General features: G+C 33.6%; 1 protein-coding gene across 1 annotated transcript in view; it reads right to left on the bottom strand.

The window, feature by feature from the left end:
* Positions 1-15,516: 15,516 nt before the first annotated feature.
* The window catches only part of LOC123549423 (glutathione synthetase-like), a 42,013-nt gene continuing 34,789 nt past the window's right edge, over positions 15,517-22,740 (bottom strand). The window contains exon 12 of the mRNA XM_053546705.1: positions 15,517-21,850. Coding sequence (XP_053402680.1) covers positions 21,709-21,850 — 142 coding nt within the window. The 3' untranslated portion in view covers positions 15,517-21,708. The remainder of the gene's footprint in view (positions 21,851-22,740) is intronic.

Genomic DNA, 22,740 nt, shown 5'->3' with positions numbered 1-22,740 from the left:
CAAAAACAAAACTTACATGAAACAGCCTCTTCGGAAATTGTAAATATACTGCATGTACTTGGGGGACTCCACTGAATAAAGACTTGTTTGTGTAGTACAATCAAAGACAGAGTAACAAGAACTAAACTATATATAAAATTCTTTAACACCAAGAAGACAGAAGGAAGGCCACACACCACAATAATGTAACTCTACAAAATAAAGACAAAATCACAAATGGACAAGAAATTTCATTATCAAAACCTGAATGCCTAACGGTTCTGTCTATACAAATTGAGTCAAGCTCCATCTACCGGAATGTTGTGAAAATTATTTCTTAAAAGTGACAATGTTTTAAAACATTATTGTGACCTTGAGTTCCGTGCACTACACTCAATAATAAGGTAAGTGCTGAGTAAATTCGGAATAGGAGTTACTTGGTTTAACCGGGGGAAGAGGTATTTGTCAAATGGATGTATTGACGGAAATAGTGATTACTAAAGGACTTCTAAAAAAGGGAGCTGTACGTATTGTAGCAAATACCATCATTAAACTGATTTGTTTTCTTCCGTCATCATCAGTTTTATCTTCGTTTCTTCGATTAACAATGCTTGTTCTTGTTTCCCAAAACACATGCAACTGTCCTGTCATTTTCTACGATATCTGAAACAAACCAATGAAACATTTTAAGATAGTTTAAACAAATTCAAATTCAATTCTTTATTGTACATATACAATAATATGCATACAATATGAACATCAATATTATACAGTGACAGTTACAAGCCAGCGTGTTACAATCATTCTATGTCAAGAGATATGTTTTGTTTCCCTTTTTACAATAAACTTTTTAAATATATACATGTATTCCTCTCTCTTCTGAAATGCATTTCCGTTAGACATATGCATATTTCTTCATTCGCATATGTACCATAAAATTCTGAAATATATATTGCTCTGATGTCATTATACAAAGGACAAAATAAAAAATGAAGCTCATTCTCCAGTGCACTTTCACAATATAGGGACAATTTATTTATTTATTTATTTGGGTTTAACGGCGCACCAACACAGTATAGGTTATATGGCGCCAAACAGGACTACAAATTTTGGTTCCACATCTCATTTACATCGAAATAAAAACACAATAGGGACAATGCCGATATTCTTATTGCCTACATTTTTCAACCATTAGATTGTAGTTTGAGCTTCGAAATATAGCAACTTGCTTTCTATATTTCTTAACATCAGCAACATATATGTATTTATCAACAGTATATAAGGTTTTAAAGTGTACATAGTAATTAAGTTTTACATTTTGTTCACATTTAACTTTACAAGATTGTATATACTGGGTTTTCAATCGCTAAACATATGTCATTGAAAACTTTTCTGGATGTGTAGCCGTTTGTTCTTCCCAAACAGACTAATGTCAGTTTCTTCTTTATAAAGACTTGACTGGAGTGTTGACAAATCAAATGCAGTAAGCGAAACATTTGAAATGTATGAAACATCTAATATTTTTTATTGTCAATCTTACTTTCGTTTGCTGTCGTGATATACTGTACTATACGTTGATAACAAAACTAAATTATAAAACAAACATTATCTATACATTTAAACTAACGGCAACTTAGATATTGCGTCTACCTAACTGCTGCTCTCATGCATTCTGTTCAATCACATCTATCAATTATAATTAAAGCTTTGATGTGTCTGTTGCTGGTGCCACTTATATCTGAAGAGAAAATCATAGAAAATTACATGTTAATAGAGATACTGACGGATCTGAAATGGTCGTGTAATTGCCTTCCATTGACATGCCATTAATTTCATTGTCCCATTGATATCTTTACTCTACCTTTCGACAGGTAGATGGAATACAACTCTTAATAGAATTTTTATTATTTAAAACAAAGTCAAGCGTAAATATAATACTTACTTTGCTTCAGATATATTTTATGTGAGGACATACGAAGAGTTCAGTCAGTGTACACAAAATTGCTTTGAATTTCAAACTCTGCTAGATAACGTTAAAATAAACTAAAACTAAAGACGTTAAAAAAACTTTAAGTACTTTAGTAAACTCTGCAAAGTAATTGATTTTGATAATTGTATTTTGGTTGAAATATGTACTTAACATGTCTATAAATTATCAGGTTCGGAGCAATAATACTCATCCAAACATATGTGTGGTACTACAAGTTTCTTCTTTCAGGATCCTGGTTAAAATATAAAAAAAACATCTTCGTTTGAATCAAATTGTTTCGAAGCTGAGAGAAATCACACTATCAATTGTACTTAACACTGTTATTTGTGTCTATGTTTATTTCTCTGAATAAATTTTTTATCATGTATATTGAGACTATTGTTACATATTTTCACCAGAAAACAAGAAAATGTGGCAATGACTTTAACATCACTGCATGCAACACTTAGGTAACCCGGACATGCTGTAGTATCAAAATTAAACCTTTGATTTAGAATAAATTTCAAATTCAATTCTGATAGTGCAAGGAGAGAAGCCTATTTAATTTTAGTTTACTTTATAAATAGATGTTCAATAACAGACGTGTTTGTGATATATAAAGAAACATTTTATAAGAACACATGTTCGCCCCGGAATATCTACTGCATATGTATCTCTAAAAATAGTTATAAAACAACGAAACTCTTCTTAATGGAACAGCGGTTACTTTTTAATATATATTCAGCAAATAAACAACACATGTGGACGACTTGTGGATTACGTACGATATTACTGAATGAATATTTCAACGGATCGCGTATTTTTCCCCGTTGCAATGCCTGAAATATATAAAACCGTCTCACTTAAAGATATTACAGTTAACAATAACTTTAGCAAAAAAAAAAACCTGGATAAATATTAATGGTGAAGTCATGACACAAGACTGGCACTCGACCGATTCACAAAGTGTCACAGACTTTACACCAAAAATGCCAAAGTCGTGTTATTTAAGGTAATGAGGGTCTTAAACCACTGAGCAATTCCATTCATCAATCATGATCATCAAAGAATAGAAGGTGGCAGTACCAGTCTAAGCCAATATATGCCCTGTCATACCGAATGTCGAAAGTGTTCTAAAGAATTCAAATTAGGGGTATTAGTCGAGATATTAGTAATTACATTGGTATTCATTTGTGAAAACTCTCAAGTTTTGCTAGCTCCGGGAATGTGAACATGGAAAACACATTTAATCTTCAGAGTGAAGATTGTGATTCTGCCATATTGGCGGCTTTATCTAATAATTATATTGCACAAAAATGCACTGAAGAAATAATTTATCAAGCTTTTGATGAATTGCAGTTGATATACAAGTCCTGGTAACGAAATGTTTGATTAGCCAAGTCTATTGATATTTCCACTGTTTGTTCATGTAAAAAATATTTTGTTTTTTATGAATATATAGTATTATATGCACGTAAGATACAGAAATGAGATGACAAAATATAAAGACAGAGGAGGTATGCATTCAATTAATTTTTAACTACAACAGTTTTGGCAGACTGGGAAAGTTCTCGATATCTAAGTATTCAAATATTTTGAGCATACTTTTAACTTATTAAACTTGAAAAATATTCACCTGCCTGAGACATAACGTATCTGGTAAGCTTGTTATTTTGATATGTGGGTTTATTTTTAAACATTTTCTTTTGCTGAGTGTTTTAGACCACATACGTAATCAATCTTTAATTGTGTTACACAATTTTCATTTTCTTTCTTTTTTCGATACTTTTTTAGTTTGTTTTACATATACTATCATTTTTGTTTGGCTGAAAAGAAATTAGATTTATTTGAAAATTTGAAAAATGGCTATACATGTATACATAAACTGCGTGTTGAAAACTTACGAGAACCAAAGCTTGAATACGGCAATAACTTTTATGTCTTTAAAGAGAAAACTGTCACAGCTCGTTATAAAACCGAAAGAGCCTGGAATATGACATTCGAAGGTAACTGTTCTGACGGTTTATTATTATTTGTCATATTATAAGACCTTTATTATATATTTCATAATCAATTGACATAAAATTCTGCTTGTATGAAATTCCTTGAAATATAATAAATAAATAAATAAATAAATAAATAAATTTAAGAAAATGAATATAATTCTTCTATGTATTAGCGCTTCCAAGCGGTAGTATATGTATCTGAGTTTTAAGTAAAACCTTCTTATTTCAACACTCCTTTTATATCTATTTTAGAAGTCAAGGACAATACCATCAAACGCTATTGTCTTTCACAGACATCGACTTTGGTCTATATTTTAAGAACTGATCGAATACCAGGATCATCATTTTGAGTAAGCGGATGTGTAATTGTAGTTGTAATTGATATTTTACCCCGATAACATCGCCTAGAATTGACATCAGCAATTAAACAAAACAGATAGAGCATTTATGTGAACATCATGCTTTGGTTAGAACAAGATAATATCGGCTTTTCCGGCTCCCTAAAAGCTTGTAATGGGGTTGTCATATAATAAAGTTGTCGTGATAGACTTGGGTCACCTTACAACGTAGGTTGTCAATATTTTATTTGACGCAAACCAATTACCAACCTGTAGCATTTTAGTGGTATCGGCACATATCTGTAGCAGCGTACAAAAATAGCATTCAGGAAATTTATATGTGTACGAAGTAACCTGGAACAAAATTAATGTTTTACTTTTATAGTGCCTTAGAACGTACGTGGCAATCAAGGTATTAGAATTTAAATTTTGAATTTGATATCTCTCATTTCATGGATTTTTTTATTTCACACTAAGTCTTACGCTACAGATGCTCTTCAAAACGCCTTAATGCTTACTGCTAAGCTACACGAGTGAACAATTAACTAAAGTTTTAAGTGGATGAAACACACTAATGCTAGCAAAAGAAACGTCAAATGTTTTACAAAATAATGAATGTTACTCCCGACCCAACAAACCATTAGCAACATCTCAAGAAATCTGAACCCATCCTATTTCATTGATTTTACCATGTATGTGAGTTTACTTATGACACTTTAGACCTAAATAATAAGCTTCAACCACACGCAATGTCATGTCTTGTTGCGATTCTAGCTTTACAGCAGACGAGAATCGATGTCATTTCCTCCCTCAAAGGAAAGCCACTTTACACTAATAACATGTGTATACATAAAAATTAATCTTTCGTTCATCGCAAAAACTGGCGGACAATTATCACTGGTCGTTGCAACATTAGAGAGGCCATAAATTTCTTGCCGCGAATGCCAGCCATCAAGTGTTCAATAGCTAAAATAGATATCTCTCAATAAGAGAACAACAGACAATCAAAAGAATCTTCAGAGAGTTTCTTCTTATGGCCTAAATAAAAAGTGAAAGTTTTATTCAATAATACCATATTTGGTTAAAACTGAGAAATAGTGTAGAACCGTTGATCTTTAACAAATATTATTCAATAACAAGACTAATGCCCAGCAATAAAAGTCCCTAACCGGAATGGACATCTGTACAATAAGCTGCTATGCGAACTACAGTTTTAATATTAAAACTTACATGCAGGACTTATATGTTCTCCAAATAATCAAGGATTCATAAAAATGTGTCGTGTACCTTTTATATTAACGCAGTGTCCATCCTCTGTGACAGACGGATGGACAAAAAAAATGAAACAATTTGCATATTTCTAGTTATTTCACCTGTACAGTTTGCTGCTATATGAACTACAGTTTGATATTAAAACTTAAATGCAGAACTTATATGTTCTCCAAATAACCAAGGATTTATAAAACTATGTCTTTTACCTTTTATATTAACGCAGGGTAATGGATGGACATATAAATTAACCGATTTGCATATTTTTAGTTATTTCATCCTATGTCCAAATTTCATGGAAAAATATCTTTTACTTTTAAAGTAATATAGGAACGCAGTATTTAAGAATGACAGAAGGACAGACAGACGGACGAACAGATAGGAAAAACGGAGAAAATAAAATGTACGTATACATGATTTCCATATTGTCCTTTATCCATGCACCAAGCTTTATGAAAAATCTATTGTATTTTTCAAGTTATCGCAGAATCCACTTTTTTTCATATTTTTGAATATATTTTTTTTTTGCCATAACAACCAAATTACTTGCCACAACAAACAAATAAAGATCGTTCACATTTTCATTATTGCCATTTATCCATGTACCGAGTATATTATATTGTATTCTAAAGTTATTACAGGATTCACTTCAGTTACTGTTTTGTTAATGTTTTTAGACTATTTTGATAGACTATTTTTGCAACAGTTTTTAATCTAAAGATTATCATATCAAAATATTAGACAATGACATACATCGGTTTGTTCCAGAACTTTTAATTAAAAGAAAGAAATATTTTAGGTAATATGATCCGAAATAAAGAGGACATAACAAGCGAACAAACAAAAAAAATAAATAAAGGAAAGCAGTGGGGGTAAAAAGTAGTAAGATATGAAATAAAAGGCGGCAAAGACATTTGAAATACTTCATATGTATAAAGAAAAACATTTAAAGTAAACGTATAGCGTTACATGTTGTTGATAACTTATCTGCATTTCTATTATACGACTGACTTTTTAAAATTAATAAACATTTAGATGATTAAAATTCTGAACTCTCCAACGTTGAAGTTTAATAGGTATACCATTTACACTTCTAAACCGCGTGCAAGACCGCTGATGCTCGTTTTCATTGTTAGCCATATTGTAATACAAATCTGAGTCTCGACCCAATACAACCTGAACAAGATCGTAAAAAAAATCTGAAAATACTTTATTTCATTGATTTTACCTAATATGTGAGTAAACTAATGACACTTTGGACTTAAATAATTTGCTTCCCTCACACGCAATGACTTTAAGCGTTCTGTGCTTTATAGCAGACGAGAATCGATGTCATTTCCTCCCTGAAAGGAAAGCCACTTTACATTAATAACACGTGTAGACATAAAAATTAATCTTTCGTCCATCGCAAAAAAAATCAACTGGCGGACAATCGCTGTTCGTTGCAACATTAAGGAGGCAATATAAAAAATAGTCTTTCTTGGCATTGAGGTATTACAAACGATCAAGTATTCAATAGCTGAAATAGACACACTTGGAAGGCAATAACATACAGTGATTGTGGTAAACAGTTTTAGTAAAAACTGAGAAAAAACTGTTTGTAAGAGTCTGTGCTTATATATTTTTTCTTGATGAAAACACTACACAAGTCTTAAATGGTGCTTATTTATTATCAAAGATAAAACGAAAGACCGCTAGGTCTATCTTTTAAATATCTTTTATTTATGTTTGTTTTTGTTTTTGTTGAATTTAACGTCACGTCGACACAAGTATAGGTCATATGGCGACTTTCCAGCTTTAGACGGTGAAGGAAGACCCCAGGGCACCTAGGTAGAACCAACAACCTTCCGTAAGCCAGCTAGAGAAATATACATATATGTACATGTGGAAATATTGCAAATGTTTTTGCCATCATTCAATCTAATTTAGACAGAAATATAAAATCGTACATAAAAATTGAAGCTAAACTGCGAAAATCAATGTACTGAATATTATTATTGAATATACATCCAAACTGTGCAAATAAATGCTATCTGAATTTTAAGTGGATGATTTACTATTGTTAATTTCATTACCGAATATAATGTAAGTATTACAAAAAAAATTAACAACAGTTTTGCTAGGTTTCAAATCTTTAATTTAATATGATTAATTTGAAAACGTAGATTATATAGAAACGGACGGGTTCGTGTATATTTCCTTTCAATCTCAGTTGTCCTATTGCTATTAATACCATAAATACAGCATCAGTGTCACAAATTAACAATATATAAAATGTATTTTTTTAGTAAATCTCACTACAGGTCACAGCGTTTAGTAAACAATGAGTAGTCGAAGGAAAATGAAAATATCTTTGGTTTTGATTCTATTGTATATGTGTTGAACAGTAAAATATTTTCCTTGATATTAACATAAATGTGAAGAAAACGTTTTAGAATGTCTGGTACAGACATGTATTTGAATCAGTATTTGTTGTTACGAAACTTCGAATGAATTACATATCATTTAAGTGTGTCTTTTGAACCTTTTTTAAAGTAACTATTCCATAATTGTGTTAAAACTGTTCATTTCATATTTCAAAATATAGCTAAAATCTAATGTAAAGGCTGACAAATACTTTTTTTTTTACAATAAGTGCATTTTAAAAGAATTTTGAAATGAATCCATATCAAGTCACATGTAGCAAAATATATATATTCACTTCTGTGAACTGATGTTTTTCAGATAAATAGACCTTATTGTAATAATACTGAATTTTTAACGCATATAAAGCGATTTATAAGGTCGAAGTTGATTTGAAATATGCTTGTCTTTTACTTTGCTAAACTATGTGTTACAAGATAAATATGACTATTTGCAAGAATGTGTCTGTAAATATAATTTATATGAAATAAAATATTTTCTGCCCAAAACAATATTTACAAGATTGCAAGAATATCTAAATCCATTCTGTTTCATTGATTTTACCATATACGTTAGTATAAATTTGACATTTTAGACCCAAGTTAGTTTCCACCATACGCAATCTCTTTTATCGTCAAAGGAAATCGATGTCATTCGCTACCTCAAAGGAAAGCCACGTTACGCTAATAACACGTCTAGGCATAAAAAAGTTATATTCGTTCATTGCAAAATCTGTCGGACGTCTATCACTGGTTGTTGCAACATTAGAAAAGACATAATTTTCTTGCCTCTGAGGCCATTACAGTTAGTTCAGAAAATGAAAGTTTTGGTAAGTTTTAACAAGTTATATATTTCAATATTCCATCAGGCAAAACGGCCCATGAGGACAAACAAAACATAATGCATGGCAAGACAGTCATGTGTACAACATACACATATAGTGATACAGAAGGCATTCAATAAATTACATGTTAACGTTGGCATTTACCAAACATCTAAGAAAATGTGAACATACATTTACAACAATATAAAGCAATGTAGAATGAAATAAACTTTGAAACTTTATATCAGAACTTATAACTATTTTGATGATAACCAAATTGCAGAATATCATTTTACATAAATTACTGTTTTATAATTACTTAAATACATAATATTCTATATTCCAAAATAAACTCAAATATATACACGTTTATACGTGCACGCAATATATATGTCGGTCGCGTAGAAACGAAACAGAAGATCAACATATCAATTAAACTGTTAATTAAGCAATTGCTATGTTTCTATTCCATTTAAAGAAATAATATAAATTAGACTTTACATTTTAGTTAGTTCAAAAGATGAAATCGACATATCTCCCATGATCTGGACTGATGATGAGCATGAGGCCAGAGGTCAGATAATGGTACCATGTCTACAAATGTCCAGCGCAAACTGGGTTCAAAATTGTTGTTCAGAGATTGTTTGGTTTAAAAGTACACAAGCCATTTTGGACTGCCAGACGACATCAAATCATGACTAATATATTCAACATAATCGTAGTTTAAAGAAAGAGCCTCTTGCTTATTTTAGCCATATGTGAAGATGACGAATCTCTCTTGAAGTAACCATGAAGACTTTTATTAGCTTTTCAGGTCTATGACAGAGTAATAAACCCTAATCCAGCAGAGGTAAGCACTTCCGAGACTTTGATCAATCGAACGACTCTTCACAAGCCTTCAATGGATATTGATCGCATCAAAATGGCGCAGGTGCGAATCAACTTCCGGAATTTGGTCGAAAAGCTCGCGGATCTTCCCTGAAATTTCCTTTAAAGGAAATTGGAAAACTTTTCCGTTGGAATGTTCAAAGAGGTAGCAATCTAATCGAGTGAGTGTTGATCAGATATATTTTGAATGAGGCATTATTTGTCGCATGAAGTTACAAGTGTAGTCTATTAGTTCTAATCTGTTTTTCGCGATAACAAGTAGATAGACAGGTAATAAAAGCGCATTAAGAGCTGTAAATTATTTGAACCTGATTTGTTTAACAACAGGAGTGCTAATGAAGCTACTCAATGATTTCCAGTCAGGCAAGAGTGCTTATAGCAGACCTACCGGAAGATCAACATGATCAAAGACATGATTGGTCACACGATTTTATATCAGCTAAACGAAGCATCTGCAATTAAGAAAGGAAGTTTCTAGGTTAACTAATTATATCGATGTTGTAGATATAAATTTATAGGAAATATATTTTATAGTTGGAAGCTATACCTGGTACAGTTTATTACAAGGCACTGCTTATGTTTAAACTATGGCATAAAAGAGGAATAAAAACTTGAAAATTTTAGACGTGATGGTATATTCAGTGCGATAATTGTGTAATTCAGTCGAATTTCGTATGTAAAAATAACTTTTACGACAGACTAAATGTTCAAAAGTCCCGTCAGATTCATAAAAAAATCCATTTGTACGTTCGAAAGTTGTAATTTCCATGCTGTATGCAGGATACTTAAAAACAACAATCTGGCTCGAATATTTAGATAAATTTCTAATACATTACCACTGTAAGAAACAGTAAATGATCTTGTATATTTGAATGTTTTAGACAAATTTGATTTACTGTTGCGCCTGAGCGGCTAGAAATTTGGACTCTGCCTAAACCCGATAAACACGTTCACGTTCTTACATTGCGGAACCATTTTGGTAGATTTATGTAGACAACTGGATCCATTTATATCACAAGTGGTTTCAAAGTTACTACAGCCGAGACAGTCACGTTTTAACATCTAATTTGACCTATTCCTTCATTATTTTTACAGTCAACACTTAAAAATATTTCCTCTTCGGGATTTACAAACAGTTGTAATAAAAATTCAGAACAATGATTAAAAAAGAGGGCCATAATGGCCCTATATCGCTATACTGAGTTTAGTTGCTTGCTTGAACAAATTTCTTTGCTAAAGCTTCAAAAATAAAAATCATCATCACAGAATCTATAGAATTGGAAATATCTTGCTATTTCCTGCAGTCCCATTTAGTGACCAGTACTCAATGCTGGAACACAATGTCTCAATAGAAGTTGTAGACAAGAGCTGTCTGTTGATAGCGCGCTCGACTATTCGAAGAATTGATATAAGTATGGGATCAATATATTAAGTAATATCTATGTCAAAAAAGGGCCATAATTGAACCAAATTCCTTGTCTTAGTTATGTAGTCTTGCTTACATATGGAGACTATGACGGTAAACAAGTGGTCAAAGTTTCAAAGCCATATATCAAACAGTTTAGACAAAATATGGACTGGGACGAAAAACTGAACTGACTCCCTAGTCCAAAAAGGGCCAAAGTTCTGCCAAATGTCTTTGACATAGTTACATACCCTTGCCTACAGATGGAGATTTTGGCGATGAACACGTGTTCAATGTTACAAAGCCAGATGTCAAATAGTTTTGACAAAACGTAGACTTGTATGAAAACTGAACCAATTTCCAAGTCCAAAAAGGACCATAATTCACCCAAAATACTTGACAGAGTTATGTATTTTTTCGTACAGATAGATACTGTTATAATAGACAAGTGATAAAAGTTTCAAAGCCATATGCAAAACAGTTTACACAAAATATGAACTTGACCATGGTGTGACGCCGACGCCGTCTTTCATTATTCGAATAATCGAGCTAAAAAGTAATTAAAATATACCCGACTAGCCTCCTCTTGAATTAAATGGACGATGCGACGGAAGTCCATTAAAATAAACACATTAATTTCATTTACATGTACTTGAAATATTCTATGAAAACCAGCTATGGCTTAGATATACTTTGGTTTGTAGTATGTCTTTTCTTATACGTCCATTAAGGACATAGTTTAAAATATATAGATCTAAAGGTAAACCTCCAACTGTATGGTGACATAATAATTATGAGAGAACGATAACCTGTTACTAAACAATATTGCTCTTAATGTGTTTGCGTGTATAATTACAAGCATTACCTCCCATTTTCCATGATAACCTAAATTCATTAGATACACAGGCACTTAGGGCCTACAGTAGCTTGACCTAAAATTATTATCCTTTTGACTGGAAACGTCACCTGCAAATGGATTGCAATATCCGTAATATACCCATATTCAAAACAACGTACCGTAAATATTTGGAAAGAGGGTGCTAGTAATGGAAACTGGATGACGGATTGAGTAGCTGATAACAATATCTGGCGATCTTAAAGCTCCTCTCATTAGACAGAAGAATGTTGACTATCATTCAGTGTCTAAGAAGGTATATGTTGTATAACCTTTCTGTACATACTCCTACATGTATTTAGTTTTTTAGTGGGGTCGGCATATTGACTACCCATGCGACTACTGCTTACGCACCAATGACAAGCACAAACGATGAAAAAGACAAGTTCCACCAATTGTACAAGACATTTTATCTCTGCTGTCGCGCATCGTCCATGTTGAATTCAATGCCTGTAGTGACCAATCATCCAGTCTGGGATGCATGGCATGGGAAAGTGCAACAGTAACGGACTTCTGTTACTCTATATCAGGACTACTGCCATTCAGCAACACAGCAACAATATGTTGCTTCTAGAAACAAAAATCCATGGATGTATCATCGCTCCAAGTTCTCCAAGGTCTTATGTTTCATTGATCTGCTACCACAAGACTGGCGAGGGCGACCAAGTCCATGTATAATGCAGACTGCAAGACCGGTCGAAGGCTGAAGGAGAAACACTGAAGGATCTTGGCAGACTTACTACAACTGATGACTGTATGATGACACGATGTACGACAGAAACTTATCAATATAAAGTGGATTCAAATTAGCACAAACATCAATGCACCATTCAAAAGGGACCTCAATTTCGCTGACGAATTTTCCTTGAACCGGTTCCTAAATATGTTTATTTGACCTTTTTGTCTATTTGTTTTACTGTGTCTATATTTTATCTGTATATGTCTATTGTGTACGCATATATAATACATACAAACATACGTACGTACGTATAACAAACATACATAAGCTACTGTGTGGTTTGGTTTTGAGAGGCTGAAGTCTGGGAATATGGATATTCCTATTGGATCTTTATCCTCTTTTATTAAGCTCCGTGGTAGTGGTGTTGCCACTGAGCATTTCAAGGGGGAGGGTCTCGGTGTTCCTTTCATTGTTCGTTTTGCCCTCGTTGGTTGAATATTTTGATATATGTATGTGTGTGTGCACGTGTGCGTGTGGGTTTGTTGGTCGTGTTCGCGTCCGTACATGCCGTACTTTGGCTGCAGTTCTGGGAACGTTGCTTTTCTTGATGGATATTTATTCCTGTTTGTAACTGAGTGAATGACTACAATCCAGTATGGATTTGTTCATATAGATAGGGTCAAAATGGTATGCAAAGATTTTTGTTTGACTCTCAATATTAAAAAGACAGAAGTCGCGTTAAATTCGGTCTGTCAGATCCTACAAATATCGCTTGAACATGGTATTTAACAAGAGGACCATGATGGTCCTGAATCGCTCACCTATCTCCACATGACCCAGTGTTCAACTGAGTATGACATCGTTATTTCTATTATTTGACATAGTGACCTAGTTTTTGAGCACATGTGACCTAGATATCATCAAGATAAAAAATTCTGACCAATTTTCATAAAGATCCATTGAAAAACATGGCCTCTAGAGAGGTCACAAGGTTTTTCTATTATTTGACCTAATGACCTAGTTTTTGAAGGCACGTGACCCGCTTTTAAACTTGACCTAGATATCATCAAGGTGAACATTCTCACCAATTTTCATGAAGATCTCGTGAAAAATATGGCCTCTAGAGAGTCACAAGGTTTTTATATTTTTCGACCTACTGACCTAGTTTTTGACCGCACAGGACCCAGTTATGAACCTGACCTAGATATCATCAAGCTGAACATTCTCACCAATTTTCATGAAGATCCATTGAGAAATATGGCCTCTAGAGAGGTCACAAGGTTTTTTCTATTTTTAGACCTACTGACCTAGTTTTTGACCCCACGTGACCCAGTTTTGAATCTGACTTAGATATCATCAAGATGAACATTCTGACCAATATTCATGAAGATCTCATGAAAAATATGGCCTCTAGAGAGGTCATAAGGTTTTTCTATTTTTAGATCTACTGACCTAGTTTTTAACCCCACGTGACCCAGTTTCGAACTTGACCTAGATATCTTCAAGGTAAACATTCTGACCTATTTTCATGAAGATCCATTGAAAAATATCGCCTCTAGAGAGGTCACAAGGTTTTCCTATTTTTAGACCTACTGACCTAGTTTTTGACCCCACATGACCCAGTTTCGAACTCGACCTAGATATCATCAAGGTGAACATTCTCACCAATTTTTATGAAGATCCATTGAGAAATATGGCCACTAGAGAAGTCACAAGGTTTTTCTATTTTTAGATCTACTGACCTAGTTTTTGACCCCACATGACCCAGTTTTGAACTTGACCTAGATATCATCTAGGTGAACATTCTGACCAATATTCATGAAGATCTCATGAAAAATATGGCCTCTAGAGAGGTCACAAGGTTTTTCTATTTTTAGATCTACTGACCTAGTTTTTAACCCCACGTGACCCAGTTTCGAACTTGACCTAGATATCATCAAGATGAACATTCTGACCAATTTTCATTAAGATGCATTGAGAAATATGGCCTCTAGAGAGGTCACAAGGTTTTTCTATTTTTAGACCTAATGACCTAGTTTTAGACCCTACGTGACCCAGTTTCGAACTTGACCTAGATATCATCAAGATAAACATTCTGACCAACATTCATGAAGATCTCATGAAAAATATGGCCTCTAGAGAGGTCACAAGGTTTTTCTATTTTTAGACCTACTGACCTAGTTTTTGACCCCACGTGACCCAGTTTCAAACTTGACCTAGATATCATCAAGGTGAACATTCTGACCAATTTTCATGAAGATCTTGTGAAATATATGGCCTCTAGAGAGGTCACAAGGTTTTTCTATTTTTAGACCTACTGACCTAGTTTTTGATGGCACGTGACCCAGTTTCGAACTTGACCTAGATATCATCAAGATGAACATTCTGACCAACTTTCATAAAGATCCCATGAAAAATGTGACCTCTAGAGTGGTCACAAGCAAAAGTTTACGGACGCACGGACGCACGGACGGACGACGGACACCGCGCGATCACAAAAGCTCACCTTGTCACTTTGTGACAGGTGAGCTAAAAACGACTTCTGAAAAGTTTTACTCACGGCTTCTGGGTAGTTTTACTGAACTTGACACGTGCACTATCTGTGTGATGTCATTCTTTGATGACCAAGAGATAAACTTCCAAAGCAGAAGTTTTGTTAGAAAAATTATGTCGCAACAAAACCTTAACAGCGTTTTAAAGCAATGCAAACATACCTATCGCCTGTCCAAGTAGTGACTTTGCAACCAATTTTAGGTACTCGATTTTAGTGTTGGTGCATGTTTTATGGTTGCCTTCAAAAGCCGCTTTAACACATTATATCTTGGGTATATAATACGTATTAATATTATAAAAACAAACTCATTAATATATTAACGTTTTATTGCTCAGTTTGTCTACCCCTATATAATTCTAGAATGATATAAATTTGTTGTAGGTATAAATAACTAAATAAGTGACTGTATTATTAAGGAAACGATAACAAGCAAAATAAAATAAATTGCAACTGAACTTTTTAAAAAATATAACTATAAGCTTTACATATCTAATTTTAAACTTTTTTCCATCCATATACAAATCTGACCAAGTCAATAGAGAGGGTGTTCACTAACCTGTCTGAACAACTTAGGACATTTCCTAGAATTATTTTCTTTGAACAGATTTTTTTTTTAAATTGTACATAATTTAATATCTTCTTCAAATTTGGGCACGTCATCATGTCCCTTTTTTAAGGTATTTTTAGGATATGTGTATTACTGTTTGAAATTTGTGCTTTCAAATATGAAAATTAGGAACTGAAGCAAGCTAGGAATTAAATTTCATCACAAATTAAATTTATTTACAATTTTTTCGCAAATGTTCACTTCAGTACATAGAATATAATTACAAATTCATCAAGTAAAGATATACTATACACTAAATTATGACAACATTAGTATTTGCAATTCTTAATTCTAAGTTTTAGACATTAATGAACATTGGCCTTGGTTTTGATTAATATCACTCAAACTGGAATATTTTACTATGTACATAAAAGCATATATTTGAGCAAACTTTCTGGCTATATGATAATGATACATTCAATAAACATTAAAGTACATGTTCAAATATCACAACAACCTTGGAATACTTCTGACAAAAGTTTACAGAATTTTATACCCTGATCTTATGTAACAATAAAATATGAACTTGATACTATGACATATAGTCCTATTTTATCTAAAGTGTTCAAAATTTGAAAACAGCTAGGGAGCTTGATTTCAATTGAAAAATTGTTGATTTTTTCTTTAATCAGGCTTTGTTCTTTTTCAATCCCTCAAATATGTTCTTTAAAATGTATAGATTAGCCTCCCCATTTTATCTTCCAGCCTATTAATTAAATTATAACAGTCAAAAGAAAACACAAATATTCTATGATCCACTTTACAGTTAGAAATCATTCATTTTCATAGGGGATAATATTGTGTTGTGCCTAAATTTCATGTTTGAAAATCTACAGGAACTGTGTAAAAATGAATAAATATTTGTGTATAAACAGTATGCTGTGACAGGTATAAAACAGTACAAGTAATAAATGTGTAACTACGCTCAGTACAAGTTTGTACTACCACCAAACAAGAGGGCCATGGAGGCCCTAAGTCACTCACTTGACCTTGAATATATGTATAACATACTAAATCGTGAATTGTAAACTATGTCTAGTAAAGCTATGTGGTTCCTCAAATGAGTTAAGTGCCACCATATGAACAAATCTGATAGAGGACCTTACAATGATGCTAAAGACCAAGTTCTGAGAAGATTCATCAAGCAGTTCATGAGAAGTGGTTTAAAGGATTTTCTATTTTCAGCTCTAGTGACTCCTTTAAGGGGTCACATATAACCACTTGAACCAATTTAAAACTTGACAGAAGACCTTGCCAAGGCACTACAGAACAAGTTTGACTAGTAGTTTCAGAGGTGAGATGTTTATGTAAATTGTGGATGCCGAACCATCTATCTACATTAATTATGAGAATTTCCTACACGTTAAGTTAATGTCTAATGTTAAAATATTTTAGCTAAAGATGTGATTAATATACCTTTAAATCCCTAAATTTTTTATTGTCCCAATGAAATAAAACCGTTTTGTCAAAACCAACTAGTTTATGCCAGTGAAATTAAATATTTCACATTAACTCAAATTAACACACCGCCCTATAACGAGCCCAAGGACTGTCAATATATCATTATATTCCATTACACTCCTCTTGAGTAGACATTCTGAGAATCCAAACACTTAAAACTTTATATTAATCAAAGACAACATAGCATACACAGAATTATTTTCCTTATACCAAAAACGAACACTATGATCACAAAGGGAGTGACATTAATAAAAACTTACCCTAGAATCATTTCTGGAATAACACAAAATGACCAGAATGATTGATGGACTTACCCTCTGGGGAATAGGTATGTACCATATATGCCCAATGTACCAGCATTGAACAACTGCTTAACCTTTACATGGAAGTAATTACATTTCTTAAAGGCCCACTTAATAACAAGTGAATAAAGTATGGTTTAACAATACAAAAGCCCCTAACAAATTAAGACACAAAGAAAGGAAAAGGGAAACTGTTTTCATATACATCTTTTAACATGTCACATATGACAGGTTGTCCTTTTTTAAATGTGAATATCTTTGCAAATTTTGTCCTCTATCCTTTCAGCTGGCTTACGGAAGGTCGGTGGTTCTACCCAGGTGCCCGCTCGTGATGAAATAATGCACGAAGGGGCAACTGGGGTTTTCTTCCACCATCAAAGCTGGAAAGTCGCCATATGACCTATAATTGTGTCGGTGCGATGTTAAACTCAACAAAATAAATAAATAACTGTCGTCTATCAACAAAAAGAGCTGTATATCAAACACAAAAGTAGAAATAAAATTACTCTGTGTCAGTTTCAAGAAGATTGTGGCGACTAAAATGTGAAAGAAGGCAATTTTGATTATGTCAAGGGCCATAACTCATGAGTTCTACTAGAGATATTTTGTCCATTATCATACTGTTTCACCATCAACAATAATTCAGAAAGGAAAACATATGACATTTCAATACATACATAACACTTCTAGGCAAAGCACTAGAGATGAACATAATAACACCAATATTAACCCAGCCTCTGTTTCAGTGGATTTACTTGTACATACATATCACATAGAGGATATTTATTTTTGTTTTCAGTGTCAAAAAAGTGAAAATCTGAAATCTGGTGTTTACAAGTGTACGATTTTTCAATTTTACATGTAAAACAAACAAATTTTCTTTCAATTTTATGTCTTATAAATGTTTTTACCGCAATACACCAGTGTACCTGCACAATGTCACATGCAAAATCGTGACGTCACAATGTTACTACTAGAAAAAAGTTAAATAATTCTTTGAGACATTTACATTTCTTTAACATTTTAATACAACAGCACACAAATCATTATGCTTTTTGTAGGAACATGTATTTATAAACTTTTGTTATCTTTAAATTACTTATTTAAATTTTAGAAAGACTTCCTATGATTTATAATACAGTTTTTGTAGTGTTCTAGTGAAGTTACATAACAGTGGAAGTTACTAAACAAATATTAAACTGTTTGAAACATTGAATGTTTCAAATATAATCCCCTGTTATATTTCACTAAACCACTGAAAAAAACATCTTGCCTCAGTGATGCAAAACTGCTTTGCACATAGATGAATATATCTTAGTACAAGAGGGCCATCTCACCTGAGTTTAGCTGCTTGCTTGAACAAATTTCTTTGCTTAAGCTTCACTAACAAAAACCAGGTGAGCAGGTCATGGTAAAGATTATTCAAGATAACTACTGAAAGCTGTTTAAAAATTAAACTGGTGGTCCAAATTTCTATGCTGTACCTTCAAAAACAAGAAAGTAGGTCAGTAGGTCATGACTAAGACAATTCAAGATGAATATTGAAATCTGTATCAAACATTATGCTTGTGGTCCAAATTTCTTTGCCACTGCTGTAAAACAAGGGTCCACCCGGGCGTGGCCTAACTTGACCCAAGGGTCATGATTTAAACAATCTTGGTAGAGAACTACTAGAGCCTTATGGTTTATAACAAGATTTTTTTAAAAGGTTTTTCCCTATACAAGTCTATTTAAACCATGTGCTCCCCCCTCCCAGCTCCCCCCCCCCCCCCCCCGGGGCGGGGCAATATTTGATCCTAGGGGGATAATCTTGGTAGAGGACCACTAGATGATGCTACATACCAAATATCAAAGCCCTAAGCCATGTGGTTTTGGACAAGAAGATTTTCAAAGTTTTTCCCTATATGAGTCTATATAAACAATCTGACCCCCTGGGCGGCGCCATATTTGACCCTAGGGTGATAATTTGAACAAATTTGGTAGAGGACCATCAGATGATGCTACATACCAAATACCAAAGCCCTAGGCCCTGTGGTTTTGGATAAGAAGATTTTTCCCTATATAAGTCTATGTAATACATGTGACCCCCAGGGTGGGGCCATATTTGACCCTAGGGGGATAATTTGAATAATCTTGGTAGAGGACCACTAGATGATGCCACATACCAAATGTAAAATATATAAAAGCCCTATGACCTGTGGTTTTGGACAAGAAGATTTTTAAAGTTTTTCCATCCAGTTGCCATGGCAACCAGATTTCTGTATGGAATTCAATTCTTTGAATTTTTTTTAAAGAAGACCATCCAAGGAACATCCCTGTGAAGTTTCATTAACATTGGCCTGGTGGTTTAGGAGGAGATGTTGTTTAAAGGAAAGTGTGGACGGCCGGACGACGGACGTTGAGCGCTAACAATAGCTCACCCTGAGCACTTTTTGCTCAGGTGAGCTAAAAACAACTTGAATTGGTGTAAAAAGCATTGTTACATGTCATACCACCACTCCAAACATTTTTAATGTAACCTACTAAGTATAACATAAGGCACTGCCTCAGGTGTATTCCATTTCTTGGGTTGACAATTTTAATGTCATCCTCTCCAGCATGTTGTATTTATAAAATGCCAGCATGTTTTTACAAACAGATAACCTTATCAAAATCTGCAGTTAGGGCCTCTTTGCAAGTAATTACACTATTAAAATCCCCAGAAAGGACATCCGTTCCAGAAATAAGGCCAACAAATTCTGCAATAAGGGCCTCTGTACAAGTAGTTTAATGCGATTAAAATCCAAAATAACAGTCTCTGTATAAGAAGTCTGAGTAAAACTACCATTAAAATCTGCAGTAAGGGCCTCTGTATAAGTAGTACAAGTAAAACTACCATTAAAATCTGCAGTAAGGGCCTTTGTATAAGTAGTACAAGTAAAACTACCATTAAAATCTGCAGTAAGGGCCTCTTTATAAGAAGTATAAGTAAAAATACCATAAAAATCTGCAGTAAGGGCCTCTGTATAAGTAGTACAAGTAAAACTACCATTAAAATCTGCAGTAAGGGCCTCTGTATAAGTAGTACAAGTAAAACTACCATTAAAATCTGCAGTAAGGGCCTCTGTATAAGTAGTACAAGTAAAACTACCATTAAAATCTGCAGTAAGGGCCTTTGTATAAGTAGTACAAGTAAAACTACCATTAAAATCTGCAGTAAGGGCCTTTGTATAAGTAGTACAAGTAAAACTACCATTAAAATCTGCAGTAAGGGCCTTTGTATAAGTAGTACAAGTAAAACTACCATTAAAATCTGCAGTAAGGGCCTCTGTATAAGTAGTACAAGTAAAAATACCATAAAAATCTGCAGTAAGGGCCTCTGTATAAGTAGTACAAGTAAAACTACCATTATAATCTACAGTAAGGGCCTCTGTCAAGTAATGTTGTAACTAAAATCTAAAGTAAGTACCTCTGTACAAGTGATAATATCAACAGAATGCCCTGTGTAAAAGTAATAATGCAAAAAAAAATCCAAAGTAAGTACCCTTGTAAAAGTAATAATGCCAACTAAATGGTCTCTTTACAAGTAATAATGCATAAAAAAAGAAGAGAAAGGACTTCTGTACAAGTCACAATGCCAACAAAGTTTAAAAAGAAGAGCCCTTTGCAAGTTACACTGTCAACAAAATTCCACAGGGAGGGCCACTATATAAGTTAAAATACAATCAAAATCCACAGTCTACAATGATGACCTTTGTACAAATTAAAAAATCAAAAACAATCGCAATTATTGCCAATAACTGCCACTTTACAAGCGATTATAACAGCTATATCTAATATCCTTTAGTGGAGTTAAAGTTACTACATCGTATCTTAAATGTTTTGAGACAGGACGGACTGTCATACGCAGACAAAGTGATTCAATAATTATGCCAGCATTTTTTCACAGTGCAGACCTCTACACAAGTAAGTATCCCGGCATATTCTCAAAGTGAAGTCCTCTACATAAGTTATGCCGGAATATTTCACTGTGAATACCTCTGAACAAGTAAGTATGCCAGCATATTTTCAATTAAGAATTTAAACAAAGTTTCACAGTGAACAACTCTGATTTAAAACTGAGAGAACCGATGCATACAATATATAGGACATTAGTACACTGATGGAGGTTGTACGAGTAATGGAGAATCGATTGTTGCGAAGCCAGCTACAATGCCCCCTTCATCATCTTCTGTTGACTTTGTCCGCAAAACATGGCCAGCCTCTTCATTAAGAAACTCCTCCTCAGCAGTCCTGAATAAAAGTTAAATCATTATCATATATATATAAGGATAAACAAGATTACAGCTCAGAAATAAAAGTCCTCTACCTGAAAGGGCGCTTGTCATAATTATTTGGTGCCATAGGAACCAATTTTCTTACATTGAACTTAATTAAAGAGTCAGCATATTCACAAAATGAGCCGCACCATGAGAAAACCAACATAGTGCATTTGCAACCAGCATGGATCCAGACCAGCTTGCGCATCTGCGCAGTCTGGTCAGGAACCATGCTGTTCGCTAACGGTTTCTCTAATTGCAATAGGCTTTGAAAGCAAACAGCATGGATCCATGCTGGTTGCAAATGCACTATGTTGGTTTTTTCATGGTGTGGCTCAAATAATCTATCACCAGTAAGTCCTGTTTAATGATAATATTTCTTATACTTTAAAAGTTGACAAAGGATCTATCATTTGTGACTAATGGATGGACAGACAGATGGACAAATGGGCAGATAAAAGGACAAAATAAAATGATCTATATAACTTACATATTGCTTTCAATCTATGTCCAAGATTTCATGAAAAAATCTCTTGTACTTTTAAAGTTATGACAGAATCCAGCATTTGTGACTGACAGAAGGACAGACAGATGGATGAATGGATGGACACGTGTAGAAAATAAAATAATGTACATGTTCTCCACATTGTCTTCACATTGTCTTCTACCTATTTGCCATATTTCATGAAAAAATCTCTAACTTGTACTTTAACTTATCAAGTCACTTTTTGTTGCTATTAGCAACCACATTTGTTGTCATAGCAACATAATAAAAGACATACATTTTCTCCATATTGCCATCTATCAGGTATCAAGTCCCATGAAAGAAAAAAATCTTGTACTCAGGATCCTACATGTCTGTCA

Source organism: Mercenaria mercenaria, chromosome 6 (genome assembly GCF_021730395.1).
Source record: "Mercenaria mercenaria strain notata chromosome 6, MADL_Memer_1, whole genome shotgun sequence".
Lineage (NCBI taxonomy): Eukaryota > Metazoa > Mollusca > Bivalvia > Venerida > Veneridae > Mercenaria > Mercenaria mercenaria.
The sequence above is the reverse complement of the archived record's forward strand: the minus strand, read 5'-3'. Positions and strand labels throughout refer to the sequence as shown.